The 26,858-nt window shown below is 41.5% G+C and overlaps 1 protein-coding gene across 1 annotated transcript in view; it reads left to right on the top strand.

The window, feature by feature from the left end:
* Positions 1 to 26,858, top strand: part of CAP2 (cyclase associated actin cytoskeleton regulatory protein 2) — a 420,383-nt gene that overhangs the window by 376,715 nt on the left and 16,810 nt on the right. The window contains exons 10-12 of the mRNA XM_069218426.1: positions 20,410 to 20,533; positions 20,651 to 20,733; positions 24,334 to 24,474. Of these exons, the coding sequence (XP_069074527.1) occupies positions 20,410 to 20,533; positions 20,651 to 20,733; positions 24,334 to 24,474 (348 nt within the window). The remainder of the gene's footprint in view (positions 1 to 20,409; positions 20,534 to 20,650; positions 20,734 to 24,333; positions 24,475 to 26,858) is intronic.

Below are 26,858 nucleotides of genomic sequence, written 5' to 3'. Positions count from 1 at the left end.
TACAGCAGAAATCTGTTGGATACCATAATGATCTCCTGGGACACCGTGGCGGATCTGACCATTTAAAAAATAACGTCACAACGGTGATGGGGTAAGCAATAATAATCACAATAAATAAATAATTACATTTGAGGCAATTGCGGGTAGAATTACTCATCAAAAAGTTACTTTCTTTTGGTAATCGTCTTCATGGTGGATACTCTATCTACCCATGGATGCCTCACTTATACTGGCCATCTCCCAGCTGTGTAGGGGAGTCATAGACCACCAATACTAAAAACTTTCAATTTAGTTGTTACACTACAACGCAAAATTGATATGTCATGTTCTTGGCTTGGCCTCTAAGGGCACAGAAAAAAATGGATGGGGAATTGACATGGGGTGCCAAGGTGGGCACTATGTGGCTCCGGTAATGCCACTCCAGTATTCCTTCTGATGTCAAGATGAAGCCAGTGCCTCCTAGTGGTGTGGGAGAGCTATGGAAAGTATGGAGATGTTCAACAAGTGAAGAATTCACTGGTAGATAGACTAATGTTTCTTCATTAGAAAAACTTTTCAAAAGTTATTGCACTCAAAAAGATAGGTGCTGTGATTTCTTCAAATAGTACGGTGGAGATTAAAGGAATCGCTAATGCATTTAGACTGTTAATCTGAATCACACATCAGAAAATGCTGCAAACTTGCTGACATCTGAGGAATCAAGGAAAGTTGAATTAAGACTACTAGAATAACGATAAAATCCAAGCAATAAAGCATTAAGACAGCTGCACAGTACGCTACCGGGGAATTGATTGTACCCTGTTAGGTAAGAAATAAAACATTTTTTTTAAAACATTTTCTCATTAAGCTGGCTGCATACCAAAAACCGTAAATGCAAATGTGATTACACTTGAGGTATTGCAGTTGGTCAGTGGTAACCCCACAAACGAATATTAACAATCTTTTGTTGGAGTGAGAAGATAAGAGGAACACAACTTTGACTCCTTATTAAAAAGGATTTTTATTTGCAAGCAGGACATTATTATATTGATAAAGTGGCATTAAGGAAGGCAAAACAAGCAGACATAATGGACATAACATTTAATCAAAAGGACTAATACATAGACTATTAAGATCAAACAGAGTAAACAAAGGGAACATTAAAAAGAAAATTATTATTATTATTGGAATGTCTCAAAAAAGAAACAAGTAGGTAATGGGACATTTTCACCTTAAAAAATTAGAAGTTGGCAGAGTTCCACATAGTTATTGTATTTCGGTTGTGCCAAATCATCAAGACACCTGCCAGGATATGCTATCAGAATGCAGTGAGGCAATCATGGGGTGCTTGGTCAAATAAATGGAAATTATTATGAAATATTCATTGAAAACATTAGAAAAATGAAAAGACAGTCAGAAAATTAGAAGCACCTAGAAAATAAATAAACTAGAAATATACTGACAAGTTTAAAAAGTCCCTGGAAGGAAGATCACGAAACACAAAGAGCAGGTGCAGCAGTGAAAATAGCAAAAGTTCCTCTGACAATAAAGAATATGACGAGGGAAGAATTTACATGTTTGTAATTAAGAGAAACAATGGACAGCACACACCTGAACAAGAATGTGACAACACCATGGTATTTGAGTTAGGCTGAGTAGAGGCAAGGTACAATCAGTAACATAAAATGTGATTTGCAAAAATGCTGGAATGAGACTGCTAAATTCCAACAAGTCTGGCAGAAAAAAAAGGAAAAACATGGAAGAAAATGGAGAAAATGAAGAAAAAAATGGATGGGAAATATAAAACCCAAATAAGCTGCATTCAGGATAAAGGACAGGAAGAAAAATGAAAGGTCCTCAACTTATTAAAAAGAATATTACAATTAAAGAATTGTTTGTTTTTAAAAAATGTTTGATCTGTTGCCCTGAGACACATCCAGACATGTCTGACACCAGAATAGGCTTTCATGCATTTGTAATAAAGATCAAACTGGCTAAAAATAAATGCCACTCCTAAAAAAAAAAAAAAAATGATTCACCTGACACAACCCAATGCACTTGGAAAGAAGAAAACATATTACAAATACAGTTCAAAAATCAGTCCATTACAAGTCCTACAAGAACAAAAAGAGGATATGCATGTGAATACGATATCTGAAACTCAATTGATTTCTCAATTAGGCATAACAACCACCCATAAAATCAAAGTCTCAAGGCCAAATCCAGATACTGCCCAGTATTGTCAGACAGTAATAAGATATAGCTTTTCCAGAAATTAGTATTTAAAGGCATCAACAAAATGGTGAACACAAAACAGAAAAAAGGGAAAAGGGAAGTCTCTCTCTTCAAAGGAAGAAATGCTTTGAAAATACTAGCAAACCACAAAACAGTTCAGTTCAAACCAGCAGACAAAAGGGGAAACATTGGGCCAGATGTAGCAACCCTTTTGCGAGTCGCAAACGGCGAAAATCGCCGTTTGCGACTCGCAAACGTGGGTTTGCAATGCACAAATGCATATTGCGAGTCGTTACCGACTCGCAATATGCATTTGCGACTCGCAAATAGGAAGGGGTGTTCCCTTCCTATTTGCGAGTCGGAGTGGTATGCAACTCCATTTGCGACCGCGTACGCGGTCGCAAATGGAGTCACAGTTACAATCCACTTGAAGTGGATGGTAACCCACTCGCAAACGGGAAGGGGTCCCCATGGGACCCCTTCCCCTTTGTGAATGGACCCCAAATTATTTTTTCAGGGCAGGGAGTGGTCCAAGGGACCACTCCCTGCCCTGAAAAAACCGAAACAAAAGGTTTCGGATGTTTTTGAAATGCAGCTCGTTTTCCTGTGAGGAAAACGGGCTGCACTTAAAAAAAAAAAAAAAAAACCTTTATTTAAAAGGCAGGTCGCTAACATGGAGGCCTGCTGACGTCAGCAGGCCTCCATGTTAGCGAGTGCCTATACTCGCAATGGGGTCGCAAACTGCGACCCACCTCATAAATATTTATGAGGTGGGTCTTTGCGACCCCATTGCGAGTTGCAGAAGGTGTCTGAGACACCTTTCTGCATGTCAAATTGCGACTTGCAATTTGCGAGTCGCACAGACTCGCAAATTGCAAGTCGCAATTTGATTTTTTCCTACATCTGGCCCATTGTCTTTAAGGATCAAACAAAGTACTGGAGACAGTTATCAGATAGAAATTATTGAGCTGTTGCAGACTAATCCCTATGTAGACATGCAAGGCTTTCATCCCAATAAACTGTGTGAGAGAAGAAATGATAATTTACTAGATGAAGATGAAATATATCTAAGCACACAACAGCCAATTCTTGCCACCATGTACTTTCTCAGGATACACAAGGGCTCTTATAATCCACCTGGCAAGCCTATAATTTCCAGATACCCATCTCTCTTTGACATTACATGAGTCTAAATTGATCATTATTTAATCCCAATAGTAACGTTTAAGAGTTTCTATCTGAGAGATATTGGTGCTATGTTTGTTAGATATCAGGATATACACTGGTCTAATAACTACTGGCTTATTACTATGGATGTGGTGCCTCATCAAGAAAACATTAACTTGGCATGGAGGCCTGCATGTTGTTTTCAGAACAAAAGGGACATTAGAGCTTGCAGACACATTGACATGCTCCTGGACATAATTTCAGTATGCTTGGAAAACAATACCTTCATCTTCAACCATCAAATGTACCACAAGAAATGCAGTACTTCCATGGGCCTTTCCTTTTCCCCCAGCTGCATACATTTGAAAAGGTGCTTGTGGCGAGGAAAGTAGCATGGATAGAAATAAATGGGAGGTTTCTGGAGAAAACAATCACATGGCTCAGCTTCATACATGACCTCTTTGTTATGTGCGATAACTCAAAAAGGATTCTAATGAATGCTCCCAGATTTTGAACAACAGCTTCTGTAACTTGAATTTCACATAGGAATCAGCAAAGCTAAAATTACTTTTCTTGCTACCCAGATATATATTGGAAACAATAAATTGGAAACACCATTGGACATAGCCACTAGCCGTATTCTACATTCCCAAAGGTACCACCTAGAAAGCCTCAAGTACAGCATTTCTTACAGAATTGAAAAGATATTGCTGTACAGGAGCAGGATTTTAAAAACATATTTTTAATATTGTTAGACATTTTCAAATAAGAAATAACCCAAACCCTCTGATAACAAATGGGATGGAAAAGGGAAAACATACACCACCGATAGAAATTCTATTTCCTAAAGAGAGGCAAGATAATCTGATAGATATTAATATACGTATGGCATACACCAAAGAAGCTAAAAGGGTTTTGAACATACATTGTGTTGCCATTAAAGATTACCCAAATATCAAAGACAAATTACAAATCCATCCAATAGTTACTTCCAGAAAAGCAAGATCCTTAAGAGATATAATGGCGCACAGTCACTTTACACTACAGGAAAAAGAAATATGTTTACATTTAAATGCCTTCGGGCTCAGAACCTGTACTAAGTTCAATACCTGTACTTGCAGCAAAATAACCTCCAGTTTCGATGTTCAAAATGAACATGAACAAAGGATAAATACATTATGGAACTGCAAGAGGGAAGTTACAGTATATGTGTTAGAATGCCCTTGTGAGCTTAGGTATATTGAAAGCAAAACCTTTATCCTTAAGGATACTTGAATATCTCAGAGCAGTTACCAGCAGGAACATTACCTATGCCACAGCTAAACATTTTGATGTGAAACATAACAATGCTAAAAAAATCTTTAAGGTTCTATCACTGACCATGTTGCAAGAAAAGAAAGAAGAGAAGATAGGTGCACCAATTAAGAAAATTTGAATCAAAATACATAATCAAAATTGGCACAGTGTCATATTTGATCTTAGTGCAGACGAATAACTCCTTATCCATCTATACATAACTAACAAAAAGATGTGTTTGGCTTATTCGGTTGTGGATCTAATTCTCAGTTTTTGATGATGATACACAAACCCACCAGAGGTTATGATAATTTCAAAATGTCTGTTCTCTAACTTATGACTTTTTAATCATAAATGTTTGTACACCAAAGGTTGTAGAACAGACATGAATATCCTCTAGAAAGTCACAAGACGTCATTTTGGACACTACGTGACACAAGCAGTTCTCTTCAATGCAAAAATAGTTATTTATTTTGCTTTATTTAAAAAGATGGGTACATATATGCCTAACCATATACATGTTTTCCACAAAAACATAATAAATAGTGAACTAAACTTTTTGTAACTACAAACCCTAGAATGAACTGGACTACGTACTCACTAATGAAGACAGACTGATGTCTTGATTCCTTAAATGAGGAATTAAAGGCAGGACTTATGTTGCCCCTGGCCATCAGAGTCTGACAGTCAAAATCCATTGGCGATGCTTTTAATTTCCTCTGCACTATTTGAATAAATCACATAGCACTTGTTTTTGAGTACTGGTTTTTCTTTGTAGTGAATCCTAGTTTGTTTTAATGGGATAACAGGAGTTAGCTTAGCCTTTGGCTTGCAGTCTTGTGCCCCTCGTTACCTAGTGACTTTTAACCTACTTAGCTTGCTCTGTCATAGCCCATTTATTTAATTAATTCTTCTAAGATGGCTGCCTTGTTTATAGTTAGGCCATTTGTTTAGCTTTATGTTATCAGTGCCACCGCGCTAAGGCGTCAACTCATGCGACAAAGACAAACAAACTGTAGGTGTTCACATTAGGTACTTTCCCTCTTCACGCTTTTGAGGGAATTGTTTATATTAATTACTGTCCCAAGCATGCCGTGTTATCTATTGTTTGGGAACAGTCTACGTCAGGGGTCCAAGTAGATCCGTATAAATACATCACACTTTAGACAGATAATCAGAGGGATTCCGACCAGATACCATCGCTGCTATCGATGCTGCACATCGCCTTGACGCTGACCCGGACTACGTGTTCCTACAGAGTCTGAGCTCAAGACCTCATTCCAAGGTAACAAGTGTTTGGGGCTCCTTCCAGGGACATGGCATTGGCAGATTAGATTTAACATAGCAAGCTCTCCTCTAGGTAGAAGGTTAGGCCTATTATGATAGGGTACTAGGACATATTAAATCCTTTATGTATTTCCATGCTATAGCAAGATGGTGGGGGTCTTCATAATCATGACTTTCGTCTTTACAATTTTATCTCTTGCACTGTTCATTATCCTAATCATTGCAGCGCATATAATTTACCGCAGATTGCAGATTGTATTAAATAAAAACTATTGAAACATTACTGCATCTTCGTTATTGCCTGTGTTTGGTTGAGATATAATGTATGTGTGAGAAAGGGGTCTGTTTAACCACAACACTCCCTGATATGTCATACTTCTGAGTCCATGCGTAAAGGCTGCCACAAATCACCTTTAACTGTTTGGGTTATTGGTGAGGTACTGCTAGTGAGCCGGAAGGGTTGGGACTACAGTTGCAACTTGTTGTAGGATAGGCACAGACACCTACAAACATAATTACTGTCATCCTTGAACCAGCAGTCTTGCCCAGAGCAAGAGTCCAAACTATGACATCTTTTCTTTTGAAAAGCTTTTGTATTGAACACACACACATACATATATATACATAAACATAGAGACACATACACACATATATATATCTATACATATATATATATATGTTCGATGGCATGTGTAGCTGCAGATACACATGCTGTGCACAGTCCGCCATCTGGTGTTGGGCTCGGAGTGTTACAAGTTGTTTTTCTTCGAAGAAGTCTTTTCGAGTCACGAGACCGAGGGACTCCTCCCATTTCGATTCCATTGCGCATGGGCGTCGACTCCATCTTAGATTGTTTTTTTTCCGCCATCGGGTTCGGACGTGTTCCTTTTCGCTCCGTGTTTCGGGTCGGAAAGTTAGTTAGAATCTTGGAAAAAAACGTCGGTATTGTTTGCGTTCGGTATCGGGTTATTTAGAACAAATCGACACCGAATTTTGAAGAGCTCCGGTGGCCCTTCGGGGTTTTTTCGATCCCCCGTCGGGGCCTGGTCGGCCCGGCCACGTGCGACTTCAAGGCTGATGGAACGGACCCCATTCCGCTTCTGCCAAAAATGCCATCACAAGTATCCGTATACGGATCACCATCTGGTCTGTAACTTGTGCTAGTCCCCCGAGCACAAGTAGGATACTTGTGAAGCCTGTCGAGCGTTTCGGTCGAGGAAGACGCTAAGAGACCGAAGAGCCAGGAGACTACAAATGGCGTCCACGCCGACAGGTCAAGATCGTTTCGAGGAGGAAGAAGAAGCTTTCTCCGTCCACGAGTCGGATTCTGAAGAACTTGACGCCGAAGAAACACCCAAAACCGTGAGTAAGACGTCGAAAATCAAGACTCACAAGAAAGCCACAAAAGCCCAGGGGACGCCACCGCCAACAGGCCATGGCTTAACCCGAAAAATAGGTGACCCATCCAAGGCACCGAAAAAGGGCATGCTGGTGTCGAAGTCATCCGACTCCGGTCGAGATACCGCCACACAGCAACCTCGGAGCCGAGACAGCGGCTCCGAGAAACTTCGGCACAGAGACAGAGGCACCAAAGATTTTCGGCACTGAGACACCACGCCGAAAACAAAGAAGGTTTCTTCGGAGCCTAAAAAGACTTCCGAAAAGGTTTTGGTTCCGAAGCATCCAGCCTCGGAGCCGAAAACTAGTTCCTATACAGAGGAACAAGGATTAACCTCCCAATTACATAGATTTGGAGAGGAGCTTCAAGCTGTAGAGCCTGACTACACGCAAAGAAGGCTTCACATTCATGAGGACACAGGGAAGATAACCACTCTTCCCCCAATCAAAATAAAAAGGAAACTTGCCTTTCAACAAAAGGACAAGCAACCACAGGCAAAGGTGGCAAGGAAAACAACCCCACCACCGTCTCCACCACCATCAATACATGCATCACCAGCAACAACTCCACGACTGATGCACTCACCAGCTCATACTACAATGAGTCAGGATGATCCCGATGCATGGGACCTTTACGATGCTCCAGTGTCTGACAACAGCCCAGACTCCTATCCTACAAAACCGTCACCACCTGAGGACAGTACATCCTACACACAGGTGGTCGCAAGGGCAGCCGAATTTCACAACGTCACCTTACATTCTGAACCAATTGAGGATGACTTTCTGTTTAACACCCTATCTTCCACCCATAGCCAGTACCAAAGCCTTCCCATGCTCCCAGGAATGCTAAGACATTCAAAACAAATATTTCAGGATCCAGTTAAAGGCAGAGCCATAACTCCAAGGGTGGAGAAAAAGTACAAGCCACCGCCAACAGATCCAATCTATATTACAACACAACTAACACCAGACTCAGTAGTTGTCGGGGCAGCTCGTAAGAGAGCCAACTCTCATACCTCAGGAGACGCACCACCTCCAGACAAGGAGAGCCGCAAATTTGATGCAGTGGGAAAAAGGGTTGCAGCACAAGCAGCAAATCAATGGCGTATTGCCAATTCACAAGCACTTTTGGCAAGATACGACAGAGCTCATTGGGATGAAATGCAACATTTCATCGAACACTTACCCAAGGAGTTCCAAAAAAGAGCGCAACAGGTGGTGGAAGAGGGACAGAGTATCTCAAATAATCAGATACGGTCTTCCATGGATGCAGCAGATACAGCTGCGAGGACAATAAACACTGCAATCACGATACGAAGGCACGCATGGCTGCGCACTTAAGGGTTCAAGCCGGAAATCCAACAAGCTGTGCTCAATATGCCATTTAATGAACAGCAATTGTTTGGGCCGGAGGTGGACACTGCCATTGACAAACTCAAAAAAGACACCGATACAGCCAAAGCCATGGGCGCACTCTACTCCCCGCAGAGCAGAGGCACATTTCGAAAAACACCTTTTAGGGGAGGGTTTCGAGGTCAACCCACAGAAGCCACAACCTCACAAACAAGGCCTACTTACCAGGGTCAATATCAGAGGGGAGGTTTTCGGGGGCAATATAGAGGGGGCCAATTCCCAAGAAATCGTGGAAAATTCCAAGGCCCCAAAACTCCTCAAAATAAACAGTGACTCACAAGTCACACAACCCCATCACATAACACCTGTGGGGGGAAGACTAAGCCAATTTTACAAACTTTGGGAGGAAATAACAACAGACACTTGGGTCTTAGCAATTATCCAGCATGGTTATTGCATAGAATTTCTCCAATTCCCTCCAAACGTCCCACCGAAAACACACAATATGTCAAAACAACATATAGATCTTCTAGGACTAGAAGTTCAAGCATTGCTACAAAAGGACGCAATAGAATTAGTACCAAATCTACAAAAAAACACAGGAGTTTACTCACTGTACTTTCTGATACCCAAAAAGGACAAAACTCTGAGACCAATACTAGATCTCAGAACACTAAATACCTACATCAAATCAGACCACTTTCACATGGTCACATTACAAGACGTAATCCCACTGCTCAAACAGCAAGACTACATGACAACATTAGACCTAAAAGATGCGTATTTCCATATACCAATACATCCTTCACACAGGAAATACCTAAGGTTTGTATTCCAAGGAATACATTACCAATTCAAAGTGTTGCCATTCGGAATAACAACTGCGCCAAGAGTTTTTACAAAATGCCTGGCAGTGGTAGCTGCACATATCAGAAGGCAGCAAATACATGTGTTCCCGTACTTACACGACTGGTTAATCAAAACCAACACGCTAAGACAGTGTTCACAGCACACAAAATATGTCATACAGACCCTTCACAGGCTAGGTTTCTCCATCAACTACGCAAAGTCACACCTTTTGCCGTGTCAAACACAGCAATACTTCGGAGCGACAATCAACACAGCAAAAGGGATTGCCACTCCAAGTCCACAAAGGGTTCAAACATTTCACAAAGTAATACAGGCCATGTATCCAACACAAAAGATACAAGTCAAAACGGTAATGAAACTCCTAGGCATGATGTCTTCATGCATAGCCATTGTCCCAAATGCAAGATTGCACATGCGGCCCTTACAACAGTGCCTAGCATCACAATGGTCACAAGCACAGGGTCAACTTCTAGATCTGGTGTTGATAGACCGCCAAACATACATCTCGCTTCTATGGTGGAACAGTACAAATTTAAACCAAGGGCGGCCTTTCCAAGACCCAGTGCCACAATACGTCATAACGACGGATGCTTCCATGACAGGGTGGGGAGCACACCTCAATCAACACAGCATCCAAGGACAATGGGACATACATCAGAGGCAGTTTCACATAAATCACTTAGAACTGTTAGCAGTATTTCTGGCGCTGAAAGCATTTCAACCTATAATAACCCAAAAATACATTCTTGTCAAAACAGACAACATGACAACAATGTATTATCTAAACAAACAAGGAGGGACACACTCGACGCATTTGTGCCTCCTAACACAAAAAATATGGCATTGGGCGATTCACAACCACATTCGCCTAATAGCACAATTTATTCCAGGGATTCAGAACCAGTTGGCAGACAATCTCTCTCGAGATCACCAACAAACCCACGAATGGGAAATTCACCCCCCAAATACTAAACAATTACTTTCAAATTTGGGGGACACCTCAATTAGATCTATTTGCAACAAAGGAAAACTCAAAATGCCAAAACTTCGCATCCAGGTACCCACAAGATCAATCCCAAGGCAATGCTCTATGGATGAACTAGTCAGGGATATTTGCGTACGCTTTTCCCCCCTCTCCCTCTCCTTCCATATCTAGTAAACAGGTTGAGTCAAAACAAACTCAAACTCATACTAATAGCACCAACATGGGCAAGGCAACCTTGGTACACAACACTACTAGACCTTTCAGTAGTACCTCATGTCAAACTACCCAACAGACCAGATCCGTTAACACAACACAAACAACAGATCAGACATCCAAATCCAGCATCTTTGAATCTAGCAATTTGGCTCCTGAAATCCTAGAATTCGGACACTTAGACCTCACACAAGAATGTATGGAGGTCATAAGACAAGCTAGGAAACCTACCACTAGACACTGCTATGCAAACAAGTGGAAAAGATTTGTGTATTACTGCCAGAATAATCAAATTCAGCCATTACACGCATCTCCAAAAGATATAGTAGGATATTTACTACATTTGCAAAAATCAAATCTAGCTTTCTCTTCCATAAAGATACATCTCACCGCAATATCAGCTTACCTGCAAATTACTCATTCAACTTCACTATTTAGAATACCAGTCATTAAAGCGTTTATAGAAGGCCTAAACAGAATTATACCACCAAGAACACCACCTGTTCCTTCATGGAACCTCAACATTGTCTTAACAAGACTCATGGGTCCACCTTTCGAGCCCATGCATTCTTGTGAAATGCAATACTTAACGTGGAAAGTTGCATTTTTGATTGCCATCACATCTCTAAGAAGAGTGAGTGAGATTCAAGCATTTACCATACAAGAACCATTTATTCAAATGCATAAAAATAAAGTAGTTCTAAGGACAAATCCAACATTTTTACCAAAGGTTATCTCACCGTTCCACTTAAATCAAACAGTAGAATTACCAGTGTTCTTCCCACAGCCAGATTCTGTAGCTGAAAGAGCACTACATACATTAGACATCAAAAGAGCACTAATGTACTACATTGACAGAACAAAACTAATTAGAAAAACAAAACAACTATTTATTGCCTTTCAAAAACCTCATACAGGAAATCCAATTTCAAAGCAAGGCATTGCTAGGTGGATAGTTAAGTGTATTCAAACCTGCTATCTTAAAGCAAAGAGAGAGCTGCCTATTACACCAAAGGCACACTCAACCAGAAAGAAAGGTGCTACCATGGCCTTTCTAGGAAATATTCCAATGAACGAAATATGTAAGGCAGCAACATGGTCTACGCATCATACATTTACCAAGCACTACTGTGTAGATGTGTTAACTGCACAACAAGCCACAGTAGGTCAAGCTGTACTAAGAACATTATTTCAAACTACTTCAACTTCTACAGGCTAAACCACCGCTTTTGGGGAGATAACTGCTTACTAGTCTATGCACAGCATGTGTATCTGCAGCTACACATGCCATTGAACGGAAAATGTCACTTACCCAGTGTACATCTGTTCGTGGCATGAGTCGCTGCAGATTCACATGCGCCCACCCGCCTCCCCGGGAGCCTGTAGCCGTTTACAAGTAGATCTTGAACATTTGTACATTTGTAAATATATTACTTTAACCTTTATTATGTACATACGTATTCATTCCATTGCATGGGCACTATTACTAACATACACAACTCCTACCTCACCCTCTGCGGGGAAAACAATCTAAGATGGAGTCGACGCCCATGCGCAATGGAATCGAAATGGGAGGAGTCCCTCGGTCTCGTGACTCGAAAAGACTTCTTCGAAGAAAAACAACTTGTAACACTCCGAGCCCAACACCAGATGGCGGACTGTGCACAGCATGTGAATCTGCAGCGACTCATGCCACGAACAGATGTACACTGGGTAAGTGACATTTTCCATATATATATATATATATATTTCACCTAAGAAAACAAAGGATAAAGGGACATTATGTTTAGGTGAAAATGCAAGTTAAAACATACCATTTTAAACTAACGAAACCACTGAAATTCACAAGTTACCGTTATCCCAAGTAACTATAACTCGTACCCTAAAGTAACTATAACCCATTCCCCCGCCATGCACAGTATTATCCACAATGATGGCATTTTAGATGTGATATGGAATAGCAACGGCGTAAGTTATAGTATGGTATGTTTTACATAACATTTTCACTTAAATATAACATCCCTTTAACCTTTGTTGTCTTCAGTGAATTACTAAAGTTTTTTTTCAATGTAAAGTTAGATATTCCTACAATTCCTAACTATAACAGCACTTTAACCTTTCTTTTTTCAGGCTTTTTATAATGTAAAGTAAGATGTCCATGGTAATGCACACCGAGGGGTCTGGACGCAGGGTCTGGCCTGGCATTGTCCATTGTGCTGCCCCAGTCCAAACTTGCTGCCCCTGCCCCCCTCTTCCTTGCCCTCCATTGTCCAAGTCCATACACTTGCCTCCTCGTCCAGCCCTGTGTAGCCGTTGTTCTGCCAATGCCTTTCCTTCCTACCCTGCACAGTTAGCTTGCTGCCCCTATCTACCTTCTCCCTGCCCTCTGTTGTTCAAGTCCATGCACCTGCCCTCTCCGTCATGCCCTACATGGTCTGATGTGCTTCCACTGCCCTCCAGTTAGCTTGATGTTCCTGCCCACTCCTCCTGCCATCTGTTGCCTGAGTTCATGCCCTATCATTGTCCTCCTGCTTAGTCTCCATGCTTAGCTTGCTGCTCTTATCCTCCTTTCCCCTGTCTTCCTATGTCTGTGTGCATACTCGTGCCCCTCCCTTTTACCATCATGTTCCATGGACCTACCACGTCCCTCCTGTCTACTCTGAGTGTTTTGTTGAGCTGTCACTGCCCTCCCACCTGCCCAGCATGGTCAGATGGCTGCCACCTGTCCCTGCCCAATCCACCCTGTATTCCATTGTCCAAGTTCCATGCCCCTATCCCCTCCCTCCTGTCCTGCATGGTCCATTTTATTGCCACTCACTTCTACCCTTCATTCTCTGTTGTGCTGCAACTGCTCCGCCTGCCCTCTGCATTGTCTGTTGTGAAGCCTCTGCCCCCTTCACCTGCCCTTTGTGCAAGGCCGTGCATCCTCCCTCTTGCCCACCATGGCCGTTGTGCTGCCCCTAACCCTCCCACTCGGCCTGCATAGTCTTGGTGCTGCCACTGCCCCTCCCACCTTTACTCCGTTGTTTGTGTTTATGCTGTTATAGTGTACCTGTTCCCCTCCATGGTATGTTATGCCTCCAGTGCCCATCCCACCTGCCTTGCATGGTCAGATTGCTGCTCCTGCCTTGCCCCTTTGCCCACTGCCCTCCATTTTCCATGTACAGGCCCCTATACCTCCCTCCTGCCTTCCACAATCCGTAGGCGTGCCTCTGCCCACTCCCTCCTGCCCTTCATGGTCCGTTGTGCACACATGCCCCTCCTGTCTGTCCGGTATGATCAACTTGCTGCCCTTACCTCTTCCCCTCTGCTCTCTATTGTCCATGTGCATGGCACTGTCCCCTCTCTATTGCTTCCCAAGGTCTGTTGTGCTGCACTGCCCTCTTGCTTGCCCTGTGTGGTGTACTGTGCTGCAGTAAATGCCTGGTGTGTACCCTGTAAGTTCAGTTTGGTGGCCCTGCCCACCTCCCTCTATTGTCCCTAACCCATTCCTCCTGCCCTCCGTGGTCCACTTTAGCATACATGCCAACATTTTTAACTTGGTAAGAGGGATATTTTGATTAAAATAAAATCTGGGAAAATGATTTTCCCTATTGACTTACATTGAAAAAGATGAGATTTTAGGTCGGAGATGGCTAAAATAAAGCCTTTTTGGGCTTACAAATATTGTGAGTCTCCTGCATGAATTGGGTCTGTTGCCATGTATGGTTGTGCTGCTTCTGCCTCTCCCTTCAGCCCTAAATGGTCTGTTGTATTGCCCCAGCCTCTCTTGCCTGTTTGCGTAGTTGGCTTGTTGCCCCTTCCCTCTTTTCCCCTGCCCTCCATGGTCTGTTGTGCAGCCACTGCCCCTCCCGCAAGCCCAGCATGGTCAACTTGCTGCCTCTGCCCCTCCTCCCTGCCCTCAATTGCTCAAGGCCATGCCCATCACCTCTGCCTCCCCACAGCCTTCTAATGAACAACTACATTACTAACCTTCTATATTTACTACCAGTGTGGCACCTCTGCAGTCATCTTGAGGTAATGAAAACTGTAATACCTAAAGCATTTCCTTTAGAAATATTTTCCTATGGAAATATGGTTAGTGCTCTAAAAAACTGAAATGAGGACATACTTTCTGAGTTCTCAAATAGCGACATAGTGATTTTAAATTATTTGCTCTATTTATGTTTCTTTTTCCAGTTGATCGCTTGATTATTTGTTGCACTTGGGGAGAGGATGTTTGAGTTACAACCACAGCTGCTGATTTTGCAACTGGGGAACCAAGTTTGAGTTTCCGCTTCGGCTCAAAGTTCTGTGATTCTGGGAAAATCACTTAGGGTCTGATTTAGATATTGGCAGATGGGTTACTCCGTCACAACGGTGAAGGATATCATGTCTGCCGAAATCTAAATACCTTTATTTCCAAACGTATTTGTTGTGATGGAATAACCCATCCACCAGTATCTGAATCAGGCCCCTAATCTCCCCATGCCTAAAACCAAAATGAATGTGTCCTTGTGTAATTTCACTGATACTCATTTAAAGCACTCCAGTACATTCGGGTCAAGTCCACTATATAAAACTGCAAAAAAAAAAAATTAAGCTTTCCAAACCGTTCAGTCATTGGGTTATACTTGAGCTACATTTGGTGATATTTTTGCTACACTTGAACTCTTTTTTCTCTGGTGACCATCTTGAGAGACTTTTTTTGTTATGAAGTTCCATAATTTGCTCATTTACTTCAGTATTTTCAGAAGAAAATGCTTTTAATTTTCCACTTCAATTCCATCAAGATGGCATTCAGAGGTGCCACACTTTTGGCATAGATTCAGAGTGTTAGCATTCTGGTTGCACATTAGAGTACTATAGTAAAGCTGCTGATCACCAGGGAGTTACCTGGCAGCCTGCTGCTTGTGTTGAAAGTGGATGTTTCAGTCAGGAAGTCAGAATGTTTTAATGGAATTAAAGAGGAAGATAATTGACAACTCGTTTAGAATGTGCCCTAAGTTTGGTTTCTACAGCACTAACCATAATTTCTATGACAAAATGAACCCCTCATTTATTTCCTTTTTAGGTCGAGCATAGCAGGGCGCATGGGATTGCCTTTCAAAAATCTTTTGTTATCATTGGTAAATGTTTTAAGTTTGTCCCTCCTTGGGGTGGTTTTGTTACCGCCTTGGCCATCGACCCTGTTACATGGATAATTGCACTTTTGCCGATAACTTTGACTGTGAGCAAACTTCTTTTTCCTTTTTTGTCTCTCCTTCGCGCTCACGCTAGCTGTGTCACTTTGAATCGGCTCTCTTATATCAACTGTTTTATTTTTTATTTTCAGTTTGTGTGGCAAGAAACGTTTTCTAGAGCAGGTAAACAAAACAAAGGAGGCGTTCAGACGTGACTTTTCTGGAGAGAACAAACCTCCATTTCTTTATAATGCAGGTTATTCCACACAAACACACACACAAGGAAACATGCACACACAGCAGACAAACACACACACGCCGGCACACACACATGGAAACATTCACACACAACATAAACCCAGACACGCACATAGCCACCCACACACAACGCACGCATGCACACGTCTCTATGCTGTTTTACAGAATCGGTCCCATGTATTGAAACATTTAGTCCAGGCCTAAGCTTCACTTCTAGTAGTGCTCACCACACATGTTCACACTTTAATTTCCTATGTGCCAGTGCTTCATTTGTAAATGAAAACGTGCCAGTGCCCAAAGCTCTCCTCTGAAACATGTGGCTGCTGCAATTAAATGTGCGAGCACAGAATACTGAGGCATCCTGAAGCCATCCCAGGCCTCTAATTCATTTACAGCCACCCCCTACCCCTTCAGCTCACTCTTGCAGCATTCTATTTTCTTCCTTTGTGACTTTTTTTGTTTTTCTCTTCCTCGGTCGTTCCCATATGTGTCTTTGGAAATGGTTAAGGCAGAAGAAAAAGTGCGATCCCTCAAAAATATGTGCTGGTGCCCCCGCACCAGAAACCATCGGCTCAAATTAAGCACTGCCATGTGCACATAAGTGTGCACTTCCACGGGCAGCGTGCACTAGCCATAGTGCACAGCCACCCTATGCCCCACAGGTACAGCATCATGTGATATTGCTTGCGGGAAGAGAAGACACTTAGGGGGTTATTACAACTTTGGAGGAGGTGTTAATCCGTAAAGTGACGGATATACCACCAGCCGTATTACGAGTCCATTATATCCTATGGAACTCGTAATACGGCTGGTGGTATATCCGTCACTTTACCGTCACTTTTGGGATGGATTAACACCTCCTCCAAAGTTGTAATAACCCCCACAGTGCCTAGACACGGATAGTGCCACGGACAGCAACACACACACACAGACGTGAATGAAATGGATTCAGAATCTTTTTCTCTAGAGCATGTAAATAAAAAAAAGGAGACGATCCTAAGAAGGTGACTTTTCTGGAGAGAACAAACCTCTGTTTCTTTTTAATGCAGGTTATTCCAAATGTGGCCCTCCCCTTAAAACACTTGAAATTGGTAAATGCTTTACAGTAAAACAGAAATCCTCAAAGCAAAAGCGGCTCTCACTGCACAGGGGGAGAGCCAATACTACATAATATTAATTGCGCTCGGGAAACTCTTCCCATAATGCTTTGAATGGTATTACTTTTACAAAACATTTTTGCTCATATCTCAGGCTGTGGTGCTCCTAGGACAATGGGACTACCGCCAAAATGTTCACAACAACGTGCTCTTTCTGTCTACATTGTGTTAGTGGGGACTACAAAATAATAACCCCTCCCACCACTGACTGTCTGCTTAAGCTCTCTCATGGCTGGAACGTTTATTTTACAGTTGGGAGTAGCTTGTGTTTTAATGGCCTTGTTTGTAATGTTTTCATTGTGGTGTCCCCAGAGGCAGTTCTAAGCATTACAGTCATAACAACATATTGAAATATTTGTGGTATGGAAACTTGCCACATAATGCTTTGCAGGGCATTACTTTTACAAAAGCTTTTTTCTCATAACTCAGCCTGTGGTGGTCCTAGGACAATGGGACCACCTTCAAAACATTGACCACAATGTGCTCTTTCTGTGTTAGTGGGGACTCCAAAATAATAACCTTTGCCACCATTCATTATAATTATCTTTCTAAGCGTTCTCGTTGCTGAAACTTGACAGCTGTTATTTTATGGACCTTGTTCGTAATATCACTTCAGTAGTCCTGCTAGCCTTGAAAATGTGTAATGTACTATGCTCTCTGCGGCTCAATATATGGTTACACACTGCATTATTTTCTCACATTCTTTTTTCATGCGGACTGTTTGAACACTCTTGATATTTGCTGCAGATAGAGGAAGAAGGTAAATGGAAGTGACTTAAGTATATGCAGAGCCACTGGACTTATATGGCAGGAAAAGACAAAATTATGAGGCAGAGTTGACCAATGTATGTGGCAAGAAAATTCCAGTTATGAATTTACAATGCCAATAGCTCTAACTCAAGCAAATGCGAGACCTATTGCATTGCAAATGCTTGTTAAATGAATAATAAAGCTCTGCAGAGTGGAGCGGTGGCGGTCACTACGATGACATTCAGATTTCACAGGAAACTGTGCAATATACTTATATATAAGTTTACCTATCATGGCAAAGCTGGAACCTGAAATGTAAGGACAATAATGAGGAAGAGGGAAGAGGAAGTAATAGACATTGCTTCAAGGTTGACTATGGGAGTGGTGGTAGGTTACAGCCTCGCAGAGTAGGCACAAAGATCTGGATGCTGGGTAAATGATTACTTTTAGGGGTCCAATGTCAAAGGTATTCACTGATGTTTCCAAAGCGAGGGTTTCTGTGCTGTTTATGAGAAAGAAATCAGATGCTGGTTGTAGTGAAGGTTGCAGATGAAAAAACTCTTATTTCACCTTCTAAATGAAACAGGTCACATGTAACAAATAACTAAAGATGTTTGCAGCAATCACATTCAATGACAGAAGGTTAGTGATTTCTACTCACCTAAACACATTTGCTAGATCGGAGGTTTACATTTGTAAACTGCAGAACTAAGGGGCTGATTCCGAGATAACTTGCTCTTTTGAGCAATTTACATGTTTGAGTAAGTTTACTGCTTTTTAGTTACCCACAAAGTCGGAGTATATAGTTACTCAAAAAGTTTAATTTACATACCTCACCCATGAAAAAGGGTGTGGAGCCAAATTTACAAGTGTAAGTTACCACTACTAAAGTAGAAGTAAGCCTAGCACCATACATGGCCAGCTACTAGTACTGCAACACCATTGTATAGAAAATGAGAGAGTTAGAGATCTTTAGAGAAACTATATGAAATAATGTTAAATTAAACTAAATTATTTAAAATAGTAAAAAATGTAAGTAAATATAATTTAACATTGAAAACATATAAAATAGTACATATTTATAGTCTAACTATAAAATATTTTAATACACTATTTTGAAGTTAAATATTTTCTTTAAATTGTCCCTATACTTTACCATAGGGGCAACACTTAAGGCAGAGATCTCAACATGGTAAAGCATAAGGGAAAAAATAAATATTAAAATAGTTATATTAAATATTAATGTATATTACTTTACTATTTTTAATGTAGAATTTTTTTTTTAAATGCTACAGCAACATTAAATACTTTTGAAATAAACCTTTAGTGAATTTAAATATATTAAATTAAATTAGCATTATTTTCTGAAGTGTAAATTAATATTACATTCCCACCTAAAGAAAACAAAATGGGGCATACGTGATGCTGGACTTACTATGTTTTTGTTTGTAGTGATTTACTTTTGGATATCGGAAAGAAGTAAACTTATTCAAAAGTGTAAATTACTCAAAAGTGTAAATCACCTTTGTGAATCCCACCCCATGTCTATAGCTCAGGGTGGTAACTGGCGGGGGGGAGTTAGCAAGTGCCTTTTCACTTGGTCACAGATTTGTACATGACCAAATCTAACTAGGTTTATTTGATCATGTGAAAATAGAATTCGCAAAAACTTATTAGATCGCTCCTGGGAAAACTTTGGCTTGCAGCTTCTTAGTAGCATTGCTGGGAACATGTTGTAATTCCAGCAAAGTGGGAAATATACTTCAGATGTAGGAGTAAACATAAGCAGAACAATTTCAACAAATCTATCAAATTGGACCCACTGTGTCTCTACCTAGATTATTGGTTCTAACATTCTGATCCTGTGTGCCTCTCATGTACCCACTCATTAAAAATGTGACACTGACCAAACGCTATATTAATAAACACTACATAAGGGGAATGGGCCATGATCCACCCAACCATGGCTAAAATGGGTGTAGGCTACACCTAGCCCTTAATTGCTGTAGGGCAGGACTCATTTGATTATATTCAACAGCATGGACATAAAAGAAAGCCCGTGTCAGTTTGTGTTGACATGCAAAGAGTCAGGCAGTCCATTGCACCAGTTAGTGACAGGTACATAGATTACACCGCAGGAAGTATGGTGAAAAGGCAGTGTTGTTGATTTCAGTACAAATGCCTAAGCTAAACAGATATGTATTTTTAAGCTCTTTGTATTTTGAGCAAATATATTGCTATATTGCTGGGTAACAGCACTACTGGGATTTGCTGAGCAAATGTTTTTTTTTCATTTCAGGAGTACCAAGACAGCGTAAATGACCTGGTGATTTCCAAAACAGAGCTAAAGCAAGTAGCTTACATTTTTAAATGCAACAAGTCTACGCTACAGATCAAAGGCAAAATAAATTCAATCATAATTGGTGAGCCTTTTCTGCTAGGACAGTTTTGTTTTCAATCCAAAGCTAATGAATTCAAATGAGAAAAAAGTTCAGCATGGATAGGACAGAAACCTTACAACATAATTTGTTTGTTTTCAGACAACTGTAAAAAACTTGGCCTTGTGTTCGACAATGTTGTGGGTATTGTTGAAGTGATTAATTCAAAGGATGTTCAAATACAGGTAAGAGTATTCTTCCAACATTTATTTGTGCACTTTCGAAGCTCCAAAGCATGTGTCTAGTTGGTTTTGCTGTGGTGACAAGGGTTTACAGCATTTAGCTGCTGTCATTTGGCCTCCATCCATTGTGGCATGATAGTGATCTCTGTGAAATCTCCCATTGTTTCCATTATTTCTCCTTGTACTTGGCCTAGACCTCTATGAGTGTTCCCTACTTTGCTCATCAACTCTGCATTTAGCATCTTTTACTGGCATGGCGCATTGCCAGTTGAGTTGTTCAACGGGAAGTACTTCCCCTGACCCACCCCTTTTATCTTCTGTCCTTATTGTTTCCTCCAAGGAATGAGGTCAGTGCTTAATTTGTAAATAAAAATGTGCCGGTGCCCAAAGCCCTCCTCTTAAACATGTGGCTGCTGCAATTAAATGTGCGAACACGGAATACTGAGGCAGCTTAATCCTGAAATCATCTCAGGCCTCTTCGATCCATTTACAGCCACTCCCTGTCCTTTGAGCTCACTCTTGCAGCTTTCTGCTTTCTCCCATTGTGAGGCTTTTTCGTTTTTCTCTTCCTCCGTCTTTCACATATGTGTCTTTTGCTTGCAGTAAATGCTTGAGGCAGAAAAATAAGTGCCGGCCCTAAAAAATAAGTGCTGGTGCCCTGCACCGAAACCACAAGCCCAAATTAAACATTGCATGAGGTAGACCCCAGTATGTGGAACTGGGCAGCTTTTGGAGCTGCCTCTGTACTCCACCCCAACTCATACACTTAAGCATCTCCCTCTCCTCCCACTCTTTGTTATGCTTTGCATGCTCGCCTGCCACTTACCCTTGTCCTTCACTCCTGCATTGCCACGTTGTCCCGCGATCTCACTTCCCAGCATGTGGCATGTGTTACGTGTGCATTAGAACTAGATGAAGTAAGTCAGATATAGTTACTTCAAAAAAATAACAGTAGTTGAATGCAAAGGTACCTGTATCTTCTGTTCTTTGTCTCTTTCCTTCCTCTAGCCATCTTTGTGCTTAGGTCAAAAAACCTCCATTCTCCTTAATTCATCCTTCGTCCATTACTTTTTTTCTCTAAATTGTACTTGCTCTAATTTCAGGCTTGAGCATAATTTGGTTTAATAACATGTCAAATTAATGAGATCAAGGTGCTTCGCGAATTTTCATAACAGCCTGCAAATTAAATATGAGCACCAGCAGGTAGCTTAGCAGAAGGCACATGAGTTTAAATTAGTAAAATAGCTCAACCATTCAATATCAGATTAAACCATCTTGTCATTTTTAGAAAAATCTTTTAATAAAATAAAATGAGGGGAAATGATTAGAGTGAATGGGTAAGAGGAAAAGGATGCTAAATCAGGAGCAAGGCCCAATGTGGTATATATTTTATTGCGATCAGGGGATGCAAAATTACCCTATATGACAGCTTTCGGTTCTACCCATCACAGAGGAATTACTTGTACAAATAAGATTTCTGAACATTTTTTCATGTTATGGAGCTAGCATTACTACCAGTTTTCCCAGTGTGATGAGGGTACAGTTTTAGCAATCTGTAATGTGTTTTGACTAGTTGACAAATATGGTACTCCTGAATTTGTAATGAAATAATTGTACATTGTGGGGGTCATTAAGAGTTTGGTGGGCAGCGGAGGCCGTCCACCAAACCCTTCCTGCCATCAGACCACCTGTGTGGCCTGAACCCCGCCGGACCTAATAGGACTTCACCACAGGGCAGGTGGGCAGAAACAGTGTTTCCACCCGCCGGCCCTGCGGTGAACAGGGCCTTAACATTGACTTCGGCTCCATTATGGCAGTGCAGCGGGTGCAGCAGCACCCGTCGCGCATTCCACTGCCTGTAATGCACGATGGGGCTTTGCATGGGAGCCCCTGTACTGTCCAAACCAAGTGCATGGAGAGTGCAGGGGTCCCCTTAGTCCCCCATTCTGCCAACCTTTCCATGGCAGATGGGGACTCCTGATCCCCAGGGCAGCGCTGCGAGCAGCGCTGCCCTGGAGGATGTGAATCCACTCACACTAACACAAACGGTGCCCGAATCATAAAGCTAACATTTTCCCTTACTGTAGCCCCATTCTAATGCTGACCCTTGTTCTAACTTTATTCGATATAGCCACATCCTGGGTAGTAGCATTCTCGGTGGTGGTAAAGTTGATGTAGTGCCTCCAGTATAGTGGCACTTCGAGGCAGTTGTGGTGCAATGTGGAAAATACATGAAAAACTGATACCCTTATTAGAAGCCACAGTATTGAAGGATGTCTGGCAGTATGGTTTGATCATGCAGTGTTGCCAGTCAAATTTAAGTGATTTTCTGCGAGGAAGGAATTAGATTCACAAAAGTCCATGGATGGGTTCTTGATGGGAGGCAAAGCCTTCCTCTCTTTTATACCCTTAAGAATCATAGGCACGTCAAGCAGCCTCGTCTGGAGGTTCCAGCTTGGTAAAGTGAGATACAACCGGCTAAGTTGCAGGAGTTAAATGACGCTAGTGAACAAATTTTACTCAAGATAGAGTAGAGGGCTTTTGAAGTGGCCAGGGAATGCGCACTAGGTTCCATATTTGAAATCTGTTTATCAGTGATACAACAGACATTATGAAAACCAGGGAAGCCTTCTTAGGGATGCATAACTTACTTTTACAAATTCTTTACAATATACACAGAGTGGTCTTTGGCTGCACCCAGAGGAATACACCTTCTCACCTTATGCTGTTGACAGGGTGATGTATGATTCTGCCTCCTATGGAGTGGTTCTATTGCAATGCACAAGGGACTCTTTTACACTTTAAAATATTTATCTCATGGATGAATTGTATACAGAAAGCTGTTTTTTGTTCTGTTTCTTCACAGAAGCAGGTTTTTGTTATTGTTTTAGTCAGAACGCAAAATGCAAGCCATACCTATTGCATTGGCAATGCTTGTTTGCAGATGACACAGACTCCCACCAGCATACTGGAACTCCAGATTTTCGGAGTTTCCTTCAGCGGGGGCAAAGGCATCAGTTATTGGTAGCTAGGGGTAGCAATCGCTACCCTTAATAGACCCTTTTCCCCTCTTGACACTGTCCTTACTACCATGGTCACTAGGGTCTTGAAGGCAGGGGGAGCAAGAGAAAATAAGAAGAGCTCTAAGAGCCATATTTACTTGTGCAGTTTCCACTCCTTGCACTTCACGTGCCCCGCAGAAGAAAATATGAGACTGTTAGTGGGTGAAGGGTGGGACAAGGGATTGAACAGGGGATCAAAGGGCGTGTGCTGTCACTTTCACTACCCTGGAGATTGGTGAATTGACCTTCATGTGCAGGGGTGAGAAAGATGACTGCTTAGAGTCAGGCAGAAGGAAGCAAGCACCAACCAAGAGCTCCCCAGGCCCTTGAGTAACAGTATTCCAGCAGCACTGTACCTGTGTATGCTGTTCTACAAAGTACCAAATCAAAGAGTTTCCCTACTGTTGACTATAATTGTCAATAATAAATGAGGGAGTGCAGCAATTTGAGGAACCCAAACAATACGTCTGCCTTCTGTTTTGTTTTTCACTCAGATGTGATGTTTTGATTAGTTTCATGTTACTTGTTTGTTCTGTTCCAGGTGATGGGGAAAGTGCCAACCATTTCCATTAACAAGACAGATGGATGCCATATATACCTCAGTGAGGAGTCAATAGACTGCGAGATTGTGAGTGCCAAGTCGTCTGAGATGAACATCCTCGTCCCACGGGATGGTGACTATGTAAGTGCTGTAGCAAGAAATGGCAAGATAGTATCATTCTAGACCTGGGCGGTGTCGACTTTTTCCCGTCCAATTAGGGTCAAAATGCTAAATCAAGATAATTATAACATATTGTCATTCTGAAAGGTACATGTTTAAACTATTAGAGGGTTGGGACCACATTTAGTTTGAAAATAATTTTCTCTGTATTTCATCATAGTTGCTGGAGGGATTGTGACTCAGTCGGACATATTGCTGAAATCCAAAAACATAGTCAGCCATTCTTCAGTCGATATTCGGCTTCTGGTGTAAAGTTTACATAAGTGAAAAGAAGGCATTACTTTTTTCAGCTGAAACACATCATGGGGTATTTGTGTGTGTAAATCTTTGAGGCATTTGGATGATGCTTTGTCGTATCTGGCATCTTAACTCAAGGTATTTCGGAAGTAGTGTGGTCCTTTGGTTGCTCTGTGGCCAAAAAAGCTAAGCAAGTGTTATTAGCACTTTTCTTTATTGTTTCCCATGGCCTCACTTCTTGATTGTTCTCCCTTCTGTGTGTATTTCATCTTCCTAGTTCTATTTCTCCACCTCTCTGCCTATCAACTCTTTTTCCCTGACCCTCCTTTCACCTCGACCCAAGATTCAGGGTCATAGCCACACAATTTAGGGTAAGGTTCCGAATCCTTCATGAAGATGTACTAGAAGAGCACACAGCCTGCCGACAGCTGTCACAGGGAATGAGACCAGCACAAATACTAATGGTGAAGATATGGATACTCCAAAACATCCTTATAATGGAAACAGGACTACACCGACAGACTTGGCATGAGCTGCAGAGGTAGAGTGAATGCTTTAAGGTAGAAACAGGGGATACATGTTGATGGATTTAGTGAAAGGTAAAAATGCTGCTCCCCAGTGGAGCACCCTCCATTGGGATAAACTAAAATCCACCATGCAGCCCGAGACATTCAAAAGCATCAAGATGCCATAGATCCTCCAGAGGCTCCTCTGCGAAAACCCATGTAATGTAAAATAATCCACAGTGATTTCAATCCGTCACCTGCCCATCTCACTGTGGGTCTGATTCCCAAAAGTGTTATTGGCTTGCAAACAAAATAATGTGTGGCCACAGATGCCAAATAATTCAGAAATGCAGTAATTGTAGATTTCAGTGGTGACAAAGTCTACTTACCATGGTAAAAAAAAGGATTGAAAATAAACTTCCAGCTGTCACAGATTTAGGGGTAGGATTGGGAAATGGGAAGGTTAAAGGAGTATCAGTAGACATACCAATGCTTGCAATACTCACAAAGTAGCAACTGTATGAGTAATCACAAACATTTTGCATGGGCATTCTATCCTAGAAAAGATAAGAACAAGTATGCCTTCTCCAGTGTGTGAAAGGGTATGGAACACTTCTATATTTCAAGAAGGAGGAGAAATAGAAATTGGTTGTTCGCCAGCTTATCCATGAACCCCAAAACAGCTCATTCACACAAAGATACTTATAGAATTCAGACAGCACCGCAAAATACATGGCCCTGTCTTTGACTCCTCTCAAATTACCAAACCATGGATCACAGTCCTTTATGGTGTTGTATACAGCATAAGAAATATTTTGGAAAAGAACATTGATCACATGTTTGCTCGCAAGGTACAGAGACAAACATCATGAGGTGTTTCTGCTGAAAGAAGGGTTATCAGTAATATATTTTTTCACTCATGTCCTGGCTGGAAGTAGGTGTCTAAGTGGGAGAATGGCTCTCTTCCCCCATTCCTGATAGAGGATCACACTCTGGCTATTTTTACACTTTTCGGGAGTCCAGGTTGCCACACGCATGTTGGTAATTATGTACTCCATTGCATTGTTAAAAGGACAACTTAACTGCAATGTATGAAATGACAAATATGTTCAAAGCTGCCAATTTTATTGGATAGTTATGTTGAGCGCCCAGCAATTATTTTTTTCTGCGTGAGATGGGTTTGCATTAGAAAATTGAAGACCTTTGCTTTCAATGTTTTAAGTCACCTTTTTGCCTCTTAAATTGAAATGCCCTTTCCTTTTATCTACATTAACTCTCATACTGGGAAGATCAGATTACCTTAATCTCCTATAAAAGACACTCCCTTTTCTATCCACATTCATCCATTGTAATAATTGGGGCTTGTGTTCTCTGTCACATAGACTGCTTTAATTTCTTCTATCTGGGGTTCCCAGTTAGGGCTTCAAGCAAACTTCAGTGGTTCAGAAACCTGACAATTAGACCAGTCTGCCACCTTTGTAGTTCTAACCATATCTCTGTTGCATGGCATGCTTTGCCCTGACTGCCTGGCAATAATCACATCCAGTTTAAGGTGCTTTACTTGACTGAATCTGAGTTTCTGTTCAATTTAGTAGCCCTGTA

This window comes from Pleurodeles waltl, chromosome 2_1, assembly GCF_031143425.1.
Source record: "Pleurodeles waltl isolate 20211129_DDA chromosome 2_1, aPleWal1.hap1.20221129, whole genome shotgun sequence".
In the NCBI taxonomy this organism is placed as follows: Eukaryota; Metazoa; Chordata; class Amphibia; order Caudata; family Salamandridae; genus Pleurodeles; species Pleurodeles waltl.
Note: the sequence above shows the minus strand (reverse complement) of the source record. Positions and strands in the feature narration are given on the sequence as shown.